Source organism: Thalassophryne amazonica, chromosome 5 (assembly GCF_902500255.1).
Source record: "Thalassophryne amazonica chromosome 5, fThaAma1.1, whole genome shotgun sequence".
NCBI lineage: Eukaryota > Metazoa > Chordata > Actinopteri > Batrachoidiformes > Batrachoididae > Thalassophryne > Thalassophryne amazonica.
The window spans coordinates 11388872-11406892 of NC_047107.1; the positions used below are offsets into that span (position 1 = coordinate 11388872).

General features: G+C 42.7%; 1 protein-coding gene across 1 annotated transcript in view; it reads left to right on the plus strand.

The window, feature by feature from the left end:
* Positions 1-912: 912 nt before the first annotated feature.
* The window catches only part of LOC117510106 (nuclear receptor subfamily 6 group A member 1-A-like), a 134000-nt gene continuing 116891 nt past the window's right edge, over positions 913-18021 (plus strand). The window contains exon 1 of the mRNA XM_034169721.1: positions 913-1050. Coding sequence (XP_034025612.1) covers positions 1035-1050 — 16 coding nt within the window. The 5' untranslated portion in view covers positions 913-1034. The remainder of the gene's footprint in view (positions 1051-18021) is intronic.

Below are 18021 nucleotides of genomic sequence, written 5' to 3' on the forward strand. Positions count from 1 at the left end.
CATCTTAATAGTTCATAGATTGAACTTACAAAGATTGGTGTTGATTGAAGTGATGGACTGGGTCAAAAGGTTTTTTTTTTTTATGTTTTATATACTGTATGTTGCAGTATTGTGTAAAAACAGAAATGGGTGTGGCCTATATCATAAGATTTGGCACATTTCAAAGAATGCATTGATGTATGAATGTTGATTGTGCAGGCCACATAAAGACAAACACATTCACACCCGCACACACACCTACCGACAATTTCAAGTTTCCATTCCACCTAACCTGCATGTGGGAGGAAGCCGGAGCACCCGGAGGGAACCCACGCAAACACAGGGAGAACATGCAAACGCCACACAGAAAGGCCACAGGTGGGAATCGAACCCATGGTCTTCTTGCTGTGAGGCAACAGTGCTAACCCCTAATCCACCGTGCTGCCACACGGTGCTGTCTAGCAGCACAAAGCCTGCAAACTTTATCACAACACTTTGCTCAGTTTGTAACCAGTCAGGTTGTGTAAGTGGTTCACTTAGTTAATATGTGTGTGTGTGTGTGTGTGTGTGTGTGTGTGTGTGTGTGTGTGTGTGTGTGTGTGTGTGTGTGTGTGTGTGTGTGTGTGTGTGTGTGTGTGTGTGTGTTTTGTCAGGTTGAACCTATGTTTATGCTTGGACATGCACTTTGCTCCTCCTCCCAAGTGCCTGAGGCACGACTCCAGGGAGGGGAGGCTAATTTGGCCACGGCCAGGGAGGGGGAAGTATTGTTGGACGGCAGCAAATATAGGACTATCGGTTCCACTCAGATAACCTCTGGCTGCCATTGGACCTCGAGCCAAGCTGTGACCCTGAAGCCTGAACTCTGCGGTCATGTGACCAGGCAGTAAAGTGACCAGTGGTTCTGGCTGGCTGTGGCCACAAAGGGGCAGGCAGTGGAGGAAAGAGGTCGCCAGCGAGAGAGGCAGAGAAAGAAAATGAGGCTGCCAGGGCTGCCGGCTTTTCTTTAGCAGAGTCCAGGCTTGAATGGGGTCCAGGCAGACTGGAAGAAGCATGAAATGGATACATGGGAAGGTAATGGACCAAGGACTTTTTTTGTAATGTGTCTGCCGTGAGTTCAGTAGCTTGTGGTGGTTTTTAAAAATCTTTCACACGCATATGTTTGTATGTCAGTTTGGCATCCAACCAATTTCTGCGCTTGCTTTTATAAAAGCACTACGCTGGTTTACCTTGACGTTACACACTTAATGTATCTTTTTTGTGTTCTGCCACCAGATCATCGTTGCATTTGTGACTTAAGAGCTGAGTCATGCGTCGACCTGAGCTCTCTTTGATGAGATGTTGTTTCACAATGTAAATTGTTAATTAAGTTAAAATGGCGAGTAGAATGATGTTTGAGCCATTCTGTGGGACTAATGCCTGTGAGTGCATGTTGTGATGTATCTTGGCCACGTGGTGTTTTTGGGCATGTCACGCCGCGTATCTTGATACCTATGAATGTGTTGACATATCTGTCTGACTTGGTGTTTATGTGCATGTTGTGACGTATCTCACCACCTGGGTAGTTTATGTGTGTGTTATGACATATCTCGCTGTCCTGGTGGTTATGTGTGTGTTGTGACGTATCTCGCTGCCCTGGTGATTATGTGTGTGTTGTGACGTATCTCACCGCCCTGGTGGTTATGTGTGTCTTATGACGTATCTCGCTGTCCTGGTGGTTATGTGTGTGTTGTAACGTATCTCGCCGTCCTGATGGTTATGTGTGTGTTGTGACGTATCTCGCCGTCCTGGTGTTTATATGCATGTTGTGACATATCTCACCCCCCAGGTAGTTTATGTGTGTCTTATGACGTATCTTGCCGTCCTCGTGGTTATGTGTGTGTTGTGACGTATCTCACCGCCCTGGTGGTTATGTATGTGTTGTGACGTATCTCACCGCCCTGGTGGTTATGTGTGTCTTATGACGTATCTCGCCGCCCTGGTGGTTATGTGTGTCTTATGACGTATCTCGCCGTCCTGGTGGTTATGTGTGTGTTGTGACTTATCTTGCCGCCCTGGTGGTTATGTGTGTCTTATGAAGTATCTCGCCATCCTGGTGGTTATGTGTGTCTTATGAAGTATCTCGCCATCCTGGTGGTTATGTGTGTCTTATGACGTATCTCCCCATCCTGGTATTTATGTCTGTCTTATGACATATCTCCCCATCCTGGTGGTTATGTGTGTGTTATGACACATCTCACTGCGCTGGTGTTTATGTGTGTTTTGTGATGTATTCACCGCCTGCTGGTTATGGGCGTATTGTGACGTATCTTACCGTCCTGCTGGTTATGTGCATGTTGTGACGTATCTCGCTGTCCTGGTGGTTATGTGTGTGTTATGATGTATCTTGGCATCCTGGTGGTTATGTCCGTGGTGTGATGTATATCGCCGTCCTGGTGGTTATGTGCGTGTTGTGACTTATCTCGCCATCCTGATGGTTATGTGTGTGTTGTGATGTATCTCACCACCGTGGTGGTTATGTCCGTGTTGTGACGTATCTTGCTGCCCTGCTGTTTATGTGTGTGTTGTGACGTATCTCACCGTCTTGGTGTTTATGTGTGTGTTGTGATGTATCTCACCGTCTTGGTGTTTATGTGTGTGTTGTGACATATCTCACCGCCCTGGTGGTTATGTGTGTGTTGTGACGTGTCTCACTGCCCTGGTAGTTATGTGTGTGTTTTGTGTCGTATCTCAACGTCCTGGTGGTTATGTGTGTGTTATGAGCATCTCACCGCCCTGGTGTTTATGTGTGTTTTGTGATATATATTGCCGCCTGCTGGTTATGTGCATGTTGTGATGTATCTCGCCGTCCTGGTGGTTATGTGCGTGTTGTGCCATATCTCACCGCACTGATGGTGACTTATCTCACCATCCTGGTGGTTATGCGCGTGTTGTGACGTATCTCGCCATCGTGATGGTTATGTGTGTGTTGTGATGTATCTCACCACCCTGGTGGTTATGTGTGTGTTGTGACGTATCTCACCGCCCTGGTGGTTATGTGTGTGTTTTGTGACGTATCTTGTCGCCCTGGTGGTTATATGTGTGTTTTGTGACGTATCTCACCGCCCTGGTGGTTATGTGTGTGTTTTGTGACGTATCTCACTGCCCTGGCGGTTATGTGTGTTTTGTGATGTATCTCACCGCCCTGGTGGTTATGTGTGTGTTTTGTGATGTATCTCACCGCCCTGGTTGTTATGTGTGTGTTTTGTGATGTATCTCAACGCACTGGTGGTTTGTGTTTTGTGACATATCTCACCACCCTGGTGGTTATGTGTGTGTGTTTTGGGACGTATCTCACTGCCCTAGTGGTTATGTGTGTGTTTTGTGATGTATCTCACTGCCCTGGTGGTTTGTGTTTTGTGACATATCTCACCGCCCTAGTGGTTATGTGTGTATTTTGTGACATATCTCACCACCCTGGTGGTTATGTGTGTGTTTTGTGACGTATCTCACTGCCCTGGTGGTTATGTGTGTGTTTTGTGACGTATCTCACTGCCCTGGCGGTTATGTGTGTTTTGTGATGTATCTCACCGCCCTGGTGGTTATGTGTGTGTTTTGTGACGTATCTCACCGCCCTGGTGGTTTGTGTTTTGTGAAATATCTCACCCCTCTGGCGGTTATGTGTGTTTTGTGATGTATCTCACCGCCCTGGCGGTTATGTGTGTTTTGTGACGTATCTCGCCGCCCTGGTGGTTATGTGTGTGTTGTGACGTATCTCACCGCCCTGGTGGTTCTGTGTGTTTTTTGTGACGTATCTCACCGCCCTGGTGGTTATGTGTGTTTTGTGACGTATCTCACCGCCCTGGTGGTTTGTGTTTTGTGACATATCTCACCGCCCTAGTGGTTATCAATCAATCAGTTCAGTCAATTTTATTTATATAGCGCCAAATCACAACAAACAGTTGCCCCAAGGCGCTTTATATTGTAAGGCAAGGCCATACAATAATTACATAAAAACCCCAATGGTCAAAACGACCCCCTGTGAGCAAGCACTTGGCTACAGTGGGAAGGAAAAACTCCCTTTTAACAGGAAGAAACCTCCAGCAGAACCAGGCTCAGAGAGGGGCAGTCATCTGCTGGGACTGGTTGGGGCTGAGGGAGAGAACCAGGAAAAAGACATGCTGTGGAGGGGAGCAGAGATCAATCATTAATGATTAAATGCAGAGTGGTGCATACAGAGCAAAAAGAGAAAGAAACACTCAGTGCATCATGGGAACCCCCCAGCAGTCTAAGTCTATAGCAGCATAACTAAGGGATGGTTCAGGGTCACCTGATCCAGCCCTGACTATAAGCTTTAGCAAAAAGGAAAGTTTTAAGCCTAATCTTAAAAGTAGAGAGGGTGTCTGTCTCCCTGATCTGAATTGGAAGCTGGTTCCACAGGAGAGGAGCCTGAAAGCTGAAGGCTCTGCCTCCCATTCTACTCTTACAAACCCTAGGAACTACAAGTAAGCCTGCAGTCTGAGAGCGAAGCGCTCTATTGGGGCGATATGGTACTATGAGATCCCTAAGATAAGATGGGACCTGATTATTCAAAGCCTTATAAGTAAGAAGAAGAATTTTAAATTCTGTTCTAGAATTAACAGGAAGCCAATGAAGATAGGCCAATATGGGTGAGATATGCTCTCTCCTTCTAGTCCCCGTCAGTACTCTAGCTGCAGCATTTTGAATTAACTGAAGGCTTTTCAGGGAACTTTTAGGACAACCTGATAATAATGATAATAATGCGCTTTGAATGACATATCCTGAACAAAAATGACTCCAAGATTTCTCACAGTATTACTAGAGGTCAGGGTAATGCCATCCAGAGTAAGGATCTGGTTAGACACCATGTTTCTAAGATTTGTGGGGCCAAGTACAATAACTTCAGTTTTATCTGAGTTTAAAAGCAGGAAATTAGAGGTCATCCATGTCCTTATGTTTGTAAGACAATCCTGCAGTTTAGCTAATTGGTGTGTGTCTTCTGGCTTCATGGATAGATAAAGCTGGGTATCATCTGCGTAACAATGAAAATTTAAGCAATGCCGTCTAATAATACTGCCTAAGGGAAGCATGTATAAAGTGAATAAAATTGGTCCTAGCACAGAACCTTGTGGAACTCCATAATTAACCTTAGTCTGTGAAGAAGATTCCCCATTTACATGAACAAATTGTAATCTATTAGATAAATATGATTCAAACCACCGCAGCGCAGTGCCTTTAATACCTATGGCATGCTCTAATCTCTGTAATAAAATTTTATGGTCAACAGTATCAAAAGCAGCACTGAGGTCTAACAGAACAAGCACAGAGATGAGTCCACTGTCTGAGGCCATAAGAAGATCATTTGTAACCTTCACTAATGCTGTTTCTGTACTATGATGAATTCTAAAACCTGACTGAAACTCTTCAAATAGACCATTCCTCTGCAGATGATCAGTTAGCTGTTTTACAACTACCCTTTCAAGAATTTTTGAGAGAAAAGGAAGGTTGGAGATTGGCCTATAATTAGCTAAGATAGCTGGGTCAAGTGATGGCTTTTTAAGTAATGGTTTAATTACTGCCACCTTAAAAGCCTCTGGTACATAGCCAACTAATAAAGATAGAGTGATCATATTTAAGATCGAAGCATTAAATAATGGTAGGGCTTCTTTGAGCAGCCTGGTAGGAATGGGGTCTAATAGACATGTTGATGGTTTGGATGAAGTAACTAATGAAAATAACTCAGACAGAACAATCTGAGAGAAAGAGTCTAACCAAATACCGGCATCACTGAAAGCAGCCAAAGATAACGATACGTCTTTGGGATGGTTATGAGTAATTTTTTCTCTAATAGTTAAAATTTTATTAGCAAAGAAAGTCATGAAGTCATTACTAGTTAAAGTTAAAGGAATACTCGGCTCAATAGAGCTCTGACTCTTTGTCAGCCTGGCTACAGTGCTGAAAAGAAACCTGGGGTTGTTCTTATTTTCTTCAATTAGTGATGAGTAGTAAGATGTCCTAGCTTTACGGAGGGCTTTTTTTATAGAGCAATAGACTCTTTTTCCAGGCTAAGTGAAGATCTTCTAAATTAGTGAGACGCCATTTCCTCTCCAACTTACGGGTTATCTGCTTTAAGCCGCGGGTTTGTGAGTTATACCACGGAGTCAGGCACTTCTGATTTAAAGCTCTCTTTTTCAGAGGAGCTACAGCATCCAAAGTTGTCTTCAATAAGGATGTAAAACTATTGACGAGATACTCTATCTCACTTACAGAGTTTAGGTAGCTACTCTGCACTGTGTTGGTATATGGCATTAGAGAACATAAAGAAGGAATCATATCCTTAAACCTAGTTACAGCGCTTTCTGAAAGACTTCTAGTGTAATGAAACTTATTCCCCACTGCTGGGTAGTCCATCAGAGTAAATGTAAATGTTATTAAGAAATGATCAGACAGAAGGGAGTTTTCAGGGAATACTGTTAAGTCTTCAATTTCCATACCATAAGTCAGAACAAGATCTAAGATATGATTAAAGTGGTGGGTGGACTCATTTACATTTTGAGCAAAGCCAATTGAGTCTAATAATAGATTAAATGCAGTGTTGAGGCTGTCATTCTCAGCATCTGTGTGGATGTTAAAATCGCCCACTATAATTATCTTATCTGAGCTAAGCACTAAGTCAGACAAAAGTTCTGAAAATTCACAGAGAAACTCACAGTAACGACCAGGAGGAGATAGATAACAACAAATAAAACTGGTTTTTGGGACTTCCAATTTGGGTGGACAAGACTAATAGTCAAGCTTTCAAATGAATTAAAGCTCTGTCTGGGTTTTTGATTAATTAATAAGCTGGAATGGAAGATTGCTGCTAATTCTCCGCCTCGGCCCGTGCTACGAGCGTTCTGGCAGTTAGTGTGACTCGTGGGTGTTGACTCATTTAAACTAACATATTCATCCTGCTGTAACCAGGTTTCTGTAAGGCAGAATAAATCAATATGTTGATCAATTATTATATTATTTACTAACAGGGACTTAGAAGAGAGAGACCTAATGTTTAATAGACCATATTTAACTGTTTTAGTCTGTGGTGCAGTTGAAGGTGCTATATTATTTTTTCTTTTTGAATTTTTATGCTTAAATAGATTTTTGCTGGTTATTGGTGGTCTGGGAGCAGGCACCGTCTCTACGGGGATGGGGTAATGAGGGGATGGCAGGGGGAGAGAAGCTGCAGAGAGGTGTGTAAGACTACAACTCTGCTTCCTGGTCCCAACCCTGGATAGTCACGGTTTGGAGGATTTAAGAAAATTGGCCAGATTTCTAGAAATGAGAGCGGCTCCATCCAAAGTGGGATGGATGCCATCTCTCCTAACAAGACCAGGTTTTCCCCAGGTTATGTGTGTGTTTTGTGACATATCTCACTGCCCTAGTGGTTATGTCTGTGTTTTGTGATGTATCTCTCCGCCCTGGTGGTTATGTGTGTGTTTTGTGACGTATCTCACTGCCCTGGCGGTTATGTGTGTTTTGTGATGTATCTCACCGCCCTGGTGGTTATGTGTGTGTTTTGTGACGTATCTCACCGCCCTGGCGGTTATGTGTGTTTTGTGACGTATCTCACCGCCCTGGCGGTTATGTGTGTTTTGTGACGTATCTCACCGCCATAGTGTTTATGTGTGTGTTTTGTGACGTATCTCACCGCCCTGGTGGTTATGTGTGTTTTGTGACATATCTCACCGCCATAGTGGTTATGTGTGTGTTTTGTGATGTATCTCACCGCCCTGGCGGTTATGTGTGTTTTGTGACATATCTCACCGCCCTAGTGATTATGTGTGTGTTTTGTGACGTATCTCACCGCCCTGGTGGTTTGTGTTTTGTGACATATCTCACCGCCCTAGTGGTTATGTGTGTGTTTTATGACGTATCTCACCGCCCTGGTGGTTTGTGTTTTGTGACATATCTCACCGCCCGAGTGGTTATGTGTGTGTTTTGTGACATATCTCACCGCTCTGGTGGTTATGTGTGTGTTTTGTAACGTATCTCATCACCCTGGTGGTTATGTGTGTGTTGTGAGACTGCAGTGCCCTATTGGATATTGTGTCTGCCTGTGTGCTGGTGTGTGCGATCAGGCTGAACTCTTGGGGGGGGGGGGGGGGTTTGAACCAGCAGTTATTCATGAGCTCACACTCACAACATGGCAGTTGTTTTTTCTTCAAAGACTTTATGACATGTGGAGGGACCATGTTACTGTATTTGTCCCCTCCCCCGCGTGTACATCTCCAGCAGCCATGTTGGCTGTGTTCCTGCTCAGGTTGGTTTTTTGTTTGTCTTTTTTTTTTTGTTTGTTTTTTTTTCTGAAACGTCACATACAGGATGTTGATCTTAAATATTTCAGAGTGAACACATTTTCTAGAAACAAAGGCATTAAAAGACAGATGCGGTTGTTTACGTGGAGCTTGTGGGAGCCGGTGTAGATCAATAACCACAGTGGGGGAGGTCAGCAGCTCTCGACGCTGTGCTGTCGCCGCTCACTGAATGCACTCATTTTCTTCAATTCACATGCACACATCCATCTCTCCAGCCTTGTCAAACCAAACCGTCAAGTCCATCACGCTGCAGACCTGTCTTTCCAGGGTGTGTTATTTCAACTGGCCTGCTCCCTTCCCCCGTCACAGAACACAGACACACACACACACACACACACACACACACACACACACACACACACACACACACACACACACACACACACACACACACAAGGTTTAAGTTCCTATCTCATGTATTTCAAATAGTTTTTCTGTGCACCTCTTCATTATTATCCCAGTAATGGTGTCAAATTAAGAGTAGATTATCTGCCAGACTTGTTTGATTTTACAATTTTTGATCCCTTTTCCGTCTGTGGAAGGGTTTGTGCGTGCATGGGAAAGATCCGTTGGAGTTTATCCTGCTGGCTCTCCAGGGCATCTCCCTCCTCATAATACCACAGACAGATTCACATTCATTCATTCATTCATTCATTCATGGCACTTTTGTCCCTCACTGTCATGAATTCAGTGCTGTAACGCTCCGACACCAATCACATCCGATTCAGCCATCACTGCCCACACTGTGGTTCTCTTATTGTTGTTTAGGTACAAAAGAAAATGTTTAATGTTGTTAAAAGTTGTAAAAAAGATTTTAGAGATGAACAGAATGACTTTTACTCTGCTTTTTTTTTGTCCTGTTTGATCAGCACACCACAGAATATTTTTTTCAGCTTACAGTAGTGTTCAGAATAATAATAGTGCTATGTGACTAAAAAGATTAATCCAGGTTTTGGGTATATTTCTTATTGTTACATGGGAAACAAGGTACCAGTAGATTCAGTAGATTCTCACAAATCCAACAAGACCAAGCATTCATGATATGCACACTGTTAAGGCTATGAAATTAGGCTATTAGTAAACAAAAATTAGAAAAGGGGGTGTTCACAATAATAGTAGTGTGGCATTCAGTCAGTGAGTTCGTCAATTTTGTGGAACAAACAGGCGTGAATCAGGTGTCCCCATTTAAGGATGAAGCCAGCACCCGTTGAACATGCTTTTCTCTTTGAAAGCCTGAGGAAAATGGGATGTTCAAGACATTGTTCAGAAAAACAGAGACACTTGGAAGAAAACAGAAAACAACCATCAAAATGGATAGAAGAATAACCATAACGGCAAAGGCTCACCCATTGATCAGCTCCAGGATGATCAAAGACAGTCTGGAGTTACCTGTAAGTGCTGTGACAGTTAGAAGACGCCTGTGTGAAGCTAATTTATTTGCAAGAATCCCCCACAAAGTCCCTCTGTTAAATAAAAGACATGTGCAGAAGAGGTTACATGTGCAGAAGAGGTTACAATTTGCCAAAGAACACATCAACTGGCCTAAAGAGAAATGGAGGAATATTTTGTGGACTGATGAGAGTAAAATTGTTCTTTTTGGGTCCAAGGGCCGCAGACAGTTTGTGAGACGATCCCCAAACTCTGAATTCAAGCCACAGTTCACAGTGAAGACAGTGAAACATGGTGATGCAAGCATCATGATATGGGCATGTTTCTCCTACTATGGTGTTGGGCCTATATATCGCATACCAGGTATCATGGATCAGTTTGGATATGTCAGAATACTTGAAGAGGTCATGTTGCCTTATGCTGAAGACGACTTGCCCTTGAAATGGGTGTTTCAACAAGACAATGACCCCAAGCACACTAGTAAACCAGCAAAATCTTGGTTCCAAACCAACAAAATTAATGTTTTGGAGTGGCCTGTCCATTTCATGGACCTAAATCCAATTGAGAACTTGTGGGGTGACATCAAAAAAGCTGTTTCTGAAGCAAAACCAAGAAATATGAATGAATTGTGGAATGTTCTTAAAGAATCTTGGAGTGGAATAACAGCTGAAAGGTGCCACAAGTTGGTTGACTCCATGCCTCACAGATTTGAAGAAATCATGAAAAACTGTAGTTATACAACTGAATACCAGTTTAGTGATTCACAGGATTGCTAAAAAAAAGCAGTTTGAACATAATAGTTTTGTTTGTAGCATCAAAAGCAGATGCTACTATTATTGTGAACACTTTTTTTTACTAATATTGTTATGTGTCGACACGGGTTGAGGAGCGTACCTGCGTCTGACGGAACCCAGAGCTAAAATAACCAGAAAGCGGTTCCAATAACAAAAACAATTTATTGTGTCCACCCTCTGGTGCAAAACAAAGTGTAAAAACTAAAACAGCATCAGTTTGGTGGAGTGAAGGCTGGCACGCTCTCCTGCGCCCAAAAGGCTCGAAGCCCGAAGCGCTTCTGGACTCACTGTTACAGCCAAACACCCCCCAGGTGGACACGACAAACCGACTCTCTGCGAAGGATAGAAGAGGTGAGGTAAGTCAGCAGCTACAACTAATATCCTTCAAAAGACACACACTATCAGCAACACATTCAGGTCTGTATTTTAAGCTTTATGCAAATGAGCAGCTTCTCACAACAGGTGGAGGATCACTTGTCCGCACGCCACAGCAGTGAGAAGCAAGCTGCACAATTCTCATCACAATTCAAATATACTGCGTAACAAAATACCAAGTTACTATCAACAAGTAGTCAAATAATTAATCACCTCTGATGTGTGCTGACAGCATGTGTCCCTCACCCTTCTTCCTTCAGAGGCATGATGTGTCAAACCCAGGCGCGGTCCTCAGCGTCTCACAAACGAACATCACAAGGTCGAGTTCCCGGCAGTTCTGCTTGAATCACACATGACTTAAATGCAGAACGCCATCTAATTATCTGCTTCAGCTGAAAGTCTTTAAGGTTGCATGTGAGCACCATTCACAGGTGCTACACATGATGTTGATGAGGGTGAAGGATTCTTCAGCCAGCACCTTCTCCACAGACAAATCAGTTCTCATGCCACCTGGATAGCAAAGAAAAGAAAAGAACACCAAAATATCCAGCCACACCCCCCAACACACAACAAATATCCCAATTTCATAGCCTTAAGAGTGTGCATATCATGAATGCTTGGTCTTGTTGGATTTTTGAGAATCTACTGAAACTACTGGTACCTTGTTTCCCATGTAACAATAAGAAATATACTCAAAACCTGGATTAATCTTTTTAGTCACATAGCACTACTATTATTCTGAACACTACTGTATGTATAATGTGATGGTTTTCAGCAGAATATGCACATGTACATTCTGACTTTCCCCGATGTCATTAAGTTCAGTATTGATTTAATTTATTATTAACTATCAAATCAAAAAGTATAAACCTTGTGAGTTCACTGGGCAGAGAATCGTTTTTTTGTTTTGTTTTTTAAATTTGAAGCAAATAATCCCAGTAATGTTGGAAGTACAATCACATGGAAGCTTCTGCGCGTCAGAATCTTGTCCTCTCTCCTTCCTCTTTCTCCTCTGTTTTTTATCCACATTTTTTAAAAGACTTCCACTCCCGTGTGGTTCACCACTCACCAGCTGGCCCAGCTCCTCGTGTGTTCTTTCCAGGGCTTCCTGTTGATGGAGCAGCTCTTGAGGTTGTGCTTGAGGAGGTCCTTGTAGTTTTTCTTCTGCCCTCCTGTGGACAGTTTTTGTTTGCTGAGCTGGGAGTAGAAGATCTGCTTTGGAAGTCTGCTGCCATCCATCCTAACAATGTGACCTACCCACCAAAGCTGTTTCTTGATGATAACACACTCAATGCTCTGGAGCTTTGCTTCAGTCAAGATGCTGATGTTGGCATGGTAGTCTTCCCAGCTGATATAGAGGATACTCCTCAGGCAGTGTTGGTGGAATGACTCAAGGGTCTTCAGGTGGTGGCGGTTGGTGGTCTAGGTCTCAGATATGTACAACAGGGTTGTATGATGACTGCTTTGTTGATGAGGATTTTCATTTCACGTTGAAGATCTGTCGATGAAAACATGGGTGCAAAGCCGGCTGAAGACAGTTAAAGACCCAGCTTGGTGTAGGCTTCGTTGAAGGTTGCAAGGATTTTCCGAAGACCTTCTTCTGTAACAGATGACATATTACTATTGTCAGTATATGGGAAGTCCAGGAGTGAAGTGGTGGTGATTTTCTTCTTGGCTCTGTCGGCTCAGGTTGAAGGATTTTCCATCTCTTCTGTACACTGTGTCAGTTTAACGGTGGCACCTTGTTCTTCACCATTTTTAAGGTTTCCATTTTGTGCAATTTCCCACAACTGTGGCCTCAGGATCTTGATGAATCTATCCTGACAACCCGTTTTGCTCAAGCCTTTTTACAGAAGTCGAAGTGACACATGGTAGAACACCTTTGGGCTGATGATGGTCTCAAAACATTTCTTGTAATTCTCATATCTGTTGTCCCTCTTGATGGTCAGAAGTCAGTCTGTATTCGAGGAAAGATGTTTTCTGCTTGTGATCTCAGACAGTTTTGGCAGTTGTGCGAGAACCTTTCCTGCAGTAGACACCAAGGAGATTCTGTGATGGTTTCCAGAAGATCTTACTCGATAGCTATGCAGGTTGCTAAGCTCACAGCTCTAACATCCGCCGAGGAACAAACTCTGGTTATTGGCGACTCTGTTTTGAGAAATGTGAAGTTAGCGACACCAGCAACCATAGTCTAATGTCTTCCGGGGGCCAGAGCAGGCGACATTGAAGGAAATTTGAAACTGCTGGCAGTTTCAAATTTGAAACGTCGGCAGTAATGACACCCGGTTACGTCAATCGGAGGTCACTAAAATTAACATTGAGTCCATGTCTTACAGACATAAAGACATGGATGACCTCTAATTTCCTGCTTTTAAACTCAGATAAAACTGTACTTGGCCCCACAAATCTTAGAAACATGGTGTCTAACGAGATCCTTACTCTGGATGGCATTACCCTGACCTCTAGTAATACTGTGAGAAATCTTGGAGTCATTTTTGATCAGGATATGTCCTTCAATGCGCATATTAATCAAATATGTAGGACTGCTTTTTTGCATTTGTGCAGTATCTCTAAAATTAGAAAGGTCTTGTCTCAGAGTGATGCTGAAAAACTAATTCATGCATTTATTTCCTCTAGGCTGGACTAATGTAATTCATTATTATTAGGTTGTCCTAAAAGTTCCCTGAAAAGCCTTCAGTTAATTCAAAATGCTGCAGCTAGAGTATACTGATGGGGACTAGAAGGAGAGAGCATATTTCACCCTATATTGGCCTCTCTTCATTGACTTCCTGTTAATTCTAGAATAGAATCTAAAATTCTTCTTCTTACTTATAAGGTTTTGAATAATCAGGTCCCATCTTATCTTAGGGACCTCATAGTACCATATCACCCCAATAGAGCGCTTCACTCTCAGACTGCAGGCTTACTTGTAGTTCCTAGGGTTTTTAAGAGTAGAATGGGAGGCAGAGCCTTCAGCTTTCAGATGGAGGAACTGTGGTGCAAAGTACCGAAGTCACAGAGGAACTTTTTTCCAGCCACACGAGGAATAGAAATTATTTTCAGATGTTCTGTCTAAACTTAGGAGGCTTTATGTGGATTATTCTTCAGGATCATTTGATGATGAATTCCACAAACAGGTCAGACTTTTTATTTACTGTGTGTGTGAATTTTCTCCGCATGATGGACCGCGGCTCTCAGCCAATTAATGGACAGCATTGATGGACGTATTTCGATTTAGTTCGAAAATTTCGGAGCATGTGTGTGAAAATCCCACATTGTGAGGTGACATCACGCTGCTGTAAAGCGATGTCAGGTCATGGAGTGTCAGACACGTTTTATGATTATGTAGGAGTAAATGAATACGGGATTGGGCCGATACCCGATACTGGTATCGGTACCGATGCATCCCTAACTCACAAGGATTAAATCAACTCTCAGGACCCTGCGATTAGCAACAAGCCTTCACAAATCATATCCCTACTTTACATGCGGCTGCTTGAGCAAGCCCAAACATGCAACACTGTGCCAACATTTGTTTTTAATCTGATATGTAAATGAATATATGCGAATCATGTTCATAGGTGGCGGCATGACCCACAACTTGAGGTGTGCTGAACCTTACGCATATCGTTCTCTTATGTGTATCAGTCCAAAATGTCAAAGCTGAATAAAGAGTCGTTTTTATGAGGTTACCGATGGAATTATTGTTGACTTACTCACTCACTCACTCACTTTTGCTGCTCCCTGCCTGACTAACCACAAAGAACAAAGTAAAATACAAAATGCTTTCCAGAAACAAAAAGCGGCAGTAATGTTTTCACCGGGATGCTACAAATGGTGGACATGGCCTGGGTTAGATTTTGTTAGATTTTTTTAGCAGATCACATTAAAAATGCAGGTGTAGTCTTTTTATTGATTGATTGGCTTTTAAACAATCAAGAAATAACACACCCTGGAAAGTCTTTTGATGGTTTGTGCCCAGTTACCACTTCCTGAATTTGCTTAACAATAAAATCATAAAACTGTGAGAGTTTTTGAACGTTTGTAGTGTGAAAACCAAAATCTTGGGCTTCAAAGCAAGCTCAGAAAACAATGAGAGAAGACTTTCTCAGGCTTGTGACCTAAAGATGCACTGTAATTGTTTGTTCCTTAGTTATATTGTACAGATTCCTGTATTTTCAATATAATTGGGTAAAAATCCCCCTAAACAGCAACTTGTATGAAAACAGTAAGTCTGACAATTAAAACAGACAATAAAATTTTATAGTAAAACATCCCAGCTGTCAGTTACAATGATTGGAGCAAACACGCACCATCTTCCAACGCATTCTCATTTAAATTGACTCAGTTTTAAATGAGCCTTTCTAATGTTAAACAAAAAAATGGACTAAGACAGAGAACCAGACTCCAGCCGTCTTTGCTTTTTTCCATATTACTTAACAAAATAGCGTCACTTGTGACCTGAATCAACATAACATTAATAGGGAGCCTATCTGTGGTATTACTCAATGCTAATGATTTAGCTGGGCCGGGTGTATATTATCTGGAGTGTCAACAGGTTACCATTGTCTGCTGGATGAGCTCAATCTGCAACTGCATGTACCTTTAAAGATTAGCATCACAGTGAGGCTGCCAGGAATGCCTGATCTCAGTCCCACGCTCTTCAAATGCCTTTAACCTCTGTCACTGTGTCCACGTACATGTCGCCCCTCACCCCAAGCTCACAGAGATAAGTTCATGAGAAGAAGCGATATGAGGAGAGGAGCAGGCAGACAGGAGGGGAACGGAAAAGTACAGCAGATTCCTCCCACCCCCGCTCCGCGTCTCAGTTGGTCATGATTGTGATGGAAAACCTGGACAAAACCAAAAGAGTTAAAGCTCTTCAGCCGCTTTACACCACACACCGGCCCTTGTAAATGCAACATGTGCACAAGCATTCAGCCTCCACGCAGATTGGTTCTCCGCCAGGCGCTGGTGCTGAACCCGGAATACCGGTGTTCCTGTTGGAGATGGGCAGCACTCATCTGTTTAAGAGCATGTTACTCTTTGTTTTAGTTAATAATGCGATCTGGCGCTTGTTGATTCCACGCTGTGGTTGTTCTGGATTGTAGCTCCTGTGTCTTTGTAAGTGATGTGGACGGATAATTAGGAACATATAATATCCACTCTGACTCAAAGACTGCAGGCAAATTGAAATAGCGTGCCAGGGGTTTCTGTGCCACTCTGCTGGCGCTCCGTTTGTGTGGATGTGTTTTGAGCAGAGTGGAAAAAAATGTTGGTCTTCAAATGCTCCACTTGTGTTTCCTGGATTGTGTTGATGTTTGGCATGAAACTCAGGGTGACCTCTGGAAAACAATGCAGCCTTTAATGGTCCTTTGGGGGTGGGGATAAATTAGTGTGTGTGTGTGTGGGGGGGGGGGGTTCAGCATTGAAGGTTCAAGCACCCGAGCTTCAGTGAGAGAATGTAAAGGTCAAGATGAGCACATGGACTGAGGCTTTGTCCACACAAAAATGGAAATTTCCATATACAATCTTTTTCTTTGTCATTTACAAACAGTGTGTACCTGACATTATTTCAGGAAATGTCTGCATCCACACGAAACAGACTGAAAACACTGTAGAATATAGGCCAGGCCTATATGTGAAGCTGTAACACGCCCACAAAAAAACAGAGAAGGCAACGTGGAGCATGTGCATAAAGTTTACGTGCTGTAAACAACCCTGCGGTCTGTGAAACAAACCACCAGCTTACTAATGACTGTGTTTACATATGGAGGTGTGTAGCCCCCTCGTCGGGTAGAAGTTCTTGCCTTTTTCAAATACCCGTAGAAGCCATTTCCTGCAACTTCAGCTTAACATCTTATGCAAAATTACAAACTAAGGCCGTGTCTGCATGGAAACGGATACAATTGTTTTCTTTGTCGTTTGCAAAAAGGGTTCTGCATGTGGCGCTGTAACACTTCCACAAAAAACAGAGAAGAAGGCATGGAGCATGCACATAACAGTTCTAAAAAGGCAATCAGTGTAGCTGCAGAAACTACAACTGTCCATCCAAAGTGACGCTGACTATTCAAAAAAACAACAACAAAAAAAATCCTTTTTCGGGCTGATTCTTATTGGAGATGATCATCTTTTTCATCAACAGGGTGCACAGTGAATTTATCTGTGCGGTTTTGAGGATTTCACTGACCACCAAGGTTTACGGTCCGGGAAAGCTCAGAAACTCGTAATGATGTGAAAAAACAAATAATTACCCAGGAAAACAGAAGGAACACCTTTAATTCGAAAATCTGTATAATGGCACTGAAATTATAGCATGATGATGCAGCACCATTATTCCATGGCTTAATGAGAGCCCTGTTTATCATACAGCTTCATTACAAGCACTTTGCTATAAACCTGGCAGAGACTGTGCATGGCACAGAAGCAGCTGTTGAGATGCCCTGCGCGATGAAACTGAAATATCACCTGATTTTGGACTATGATAAACATAAAGCAACACAGAAAAGAAGCATGTAGCAACAAATTCTGGCTCTACAACCCCTGGCAAAAATTATGGAATCACCGTCCTCTGAGGATGTTCATTCAGTTGTTTAATTTTGTAGGAAAAAAAGCAGATCACAGACATGACACAAAACTAAAGTCATTTCAAATGGCAACTTTCTGGCTTTAAGAAACACTATAAGAAATCAAGAAAAAAATTGTGGCAGTCAGTAATAGTTACTTTTTTAGACCAAGCAGAGGGAAAAAAATATGGACTCACTCAATTCTGAGGAATAAATTATGGAATCACCCTGTAAATTTTCATCCCCAAAACTAACACCTGCATCAAATCAGATCTGCTCATTAGTCTGCATCTAAAAAGGAGTGAACACACCTTGGAGAGCTGTTGCACCAAGTGGACTGACATGAATCATGGCTCCAACACGAGAGATGTCAATTGAAACAAAGGAGAGGATTATCAAACTCTTTACAGAGGGTAAATCATCACGCAATGTTGCAAAAGATGTTGGTTGGTCACAGTCAGCTATGTCTAAACTCTGGACCAAATACAAACAACATGGGAAGGTTGTTAAAAGGCAAACATACTGGTAGACCAAGGAAGACATCAAAGCGTCAAGACAGAAAACTTA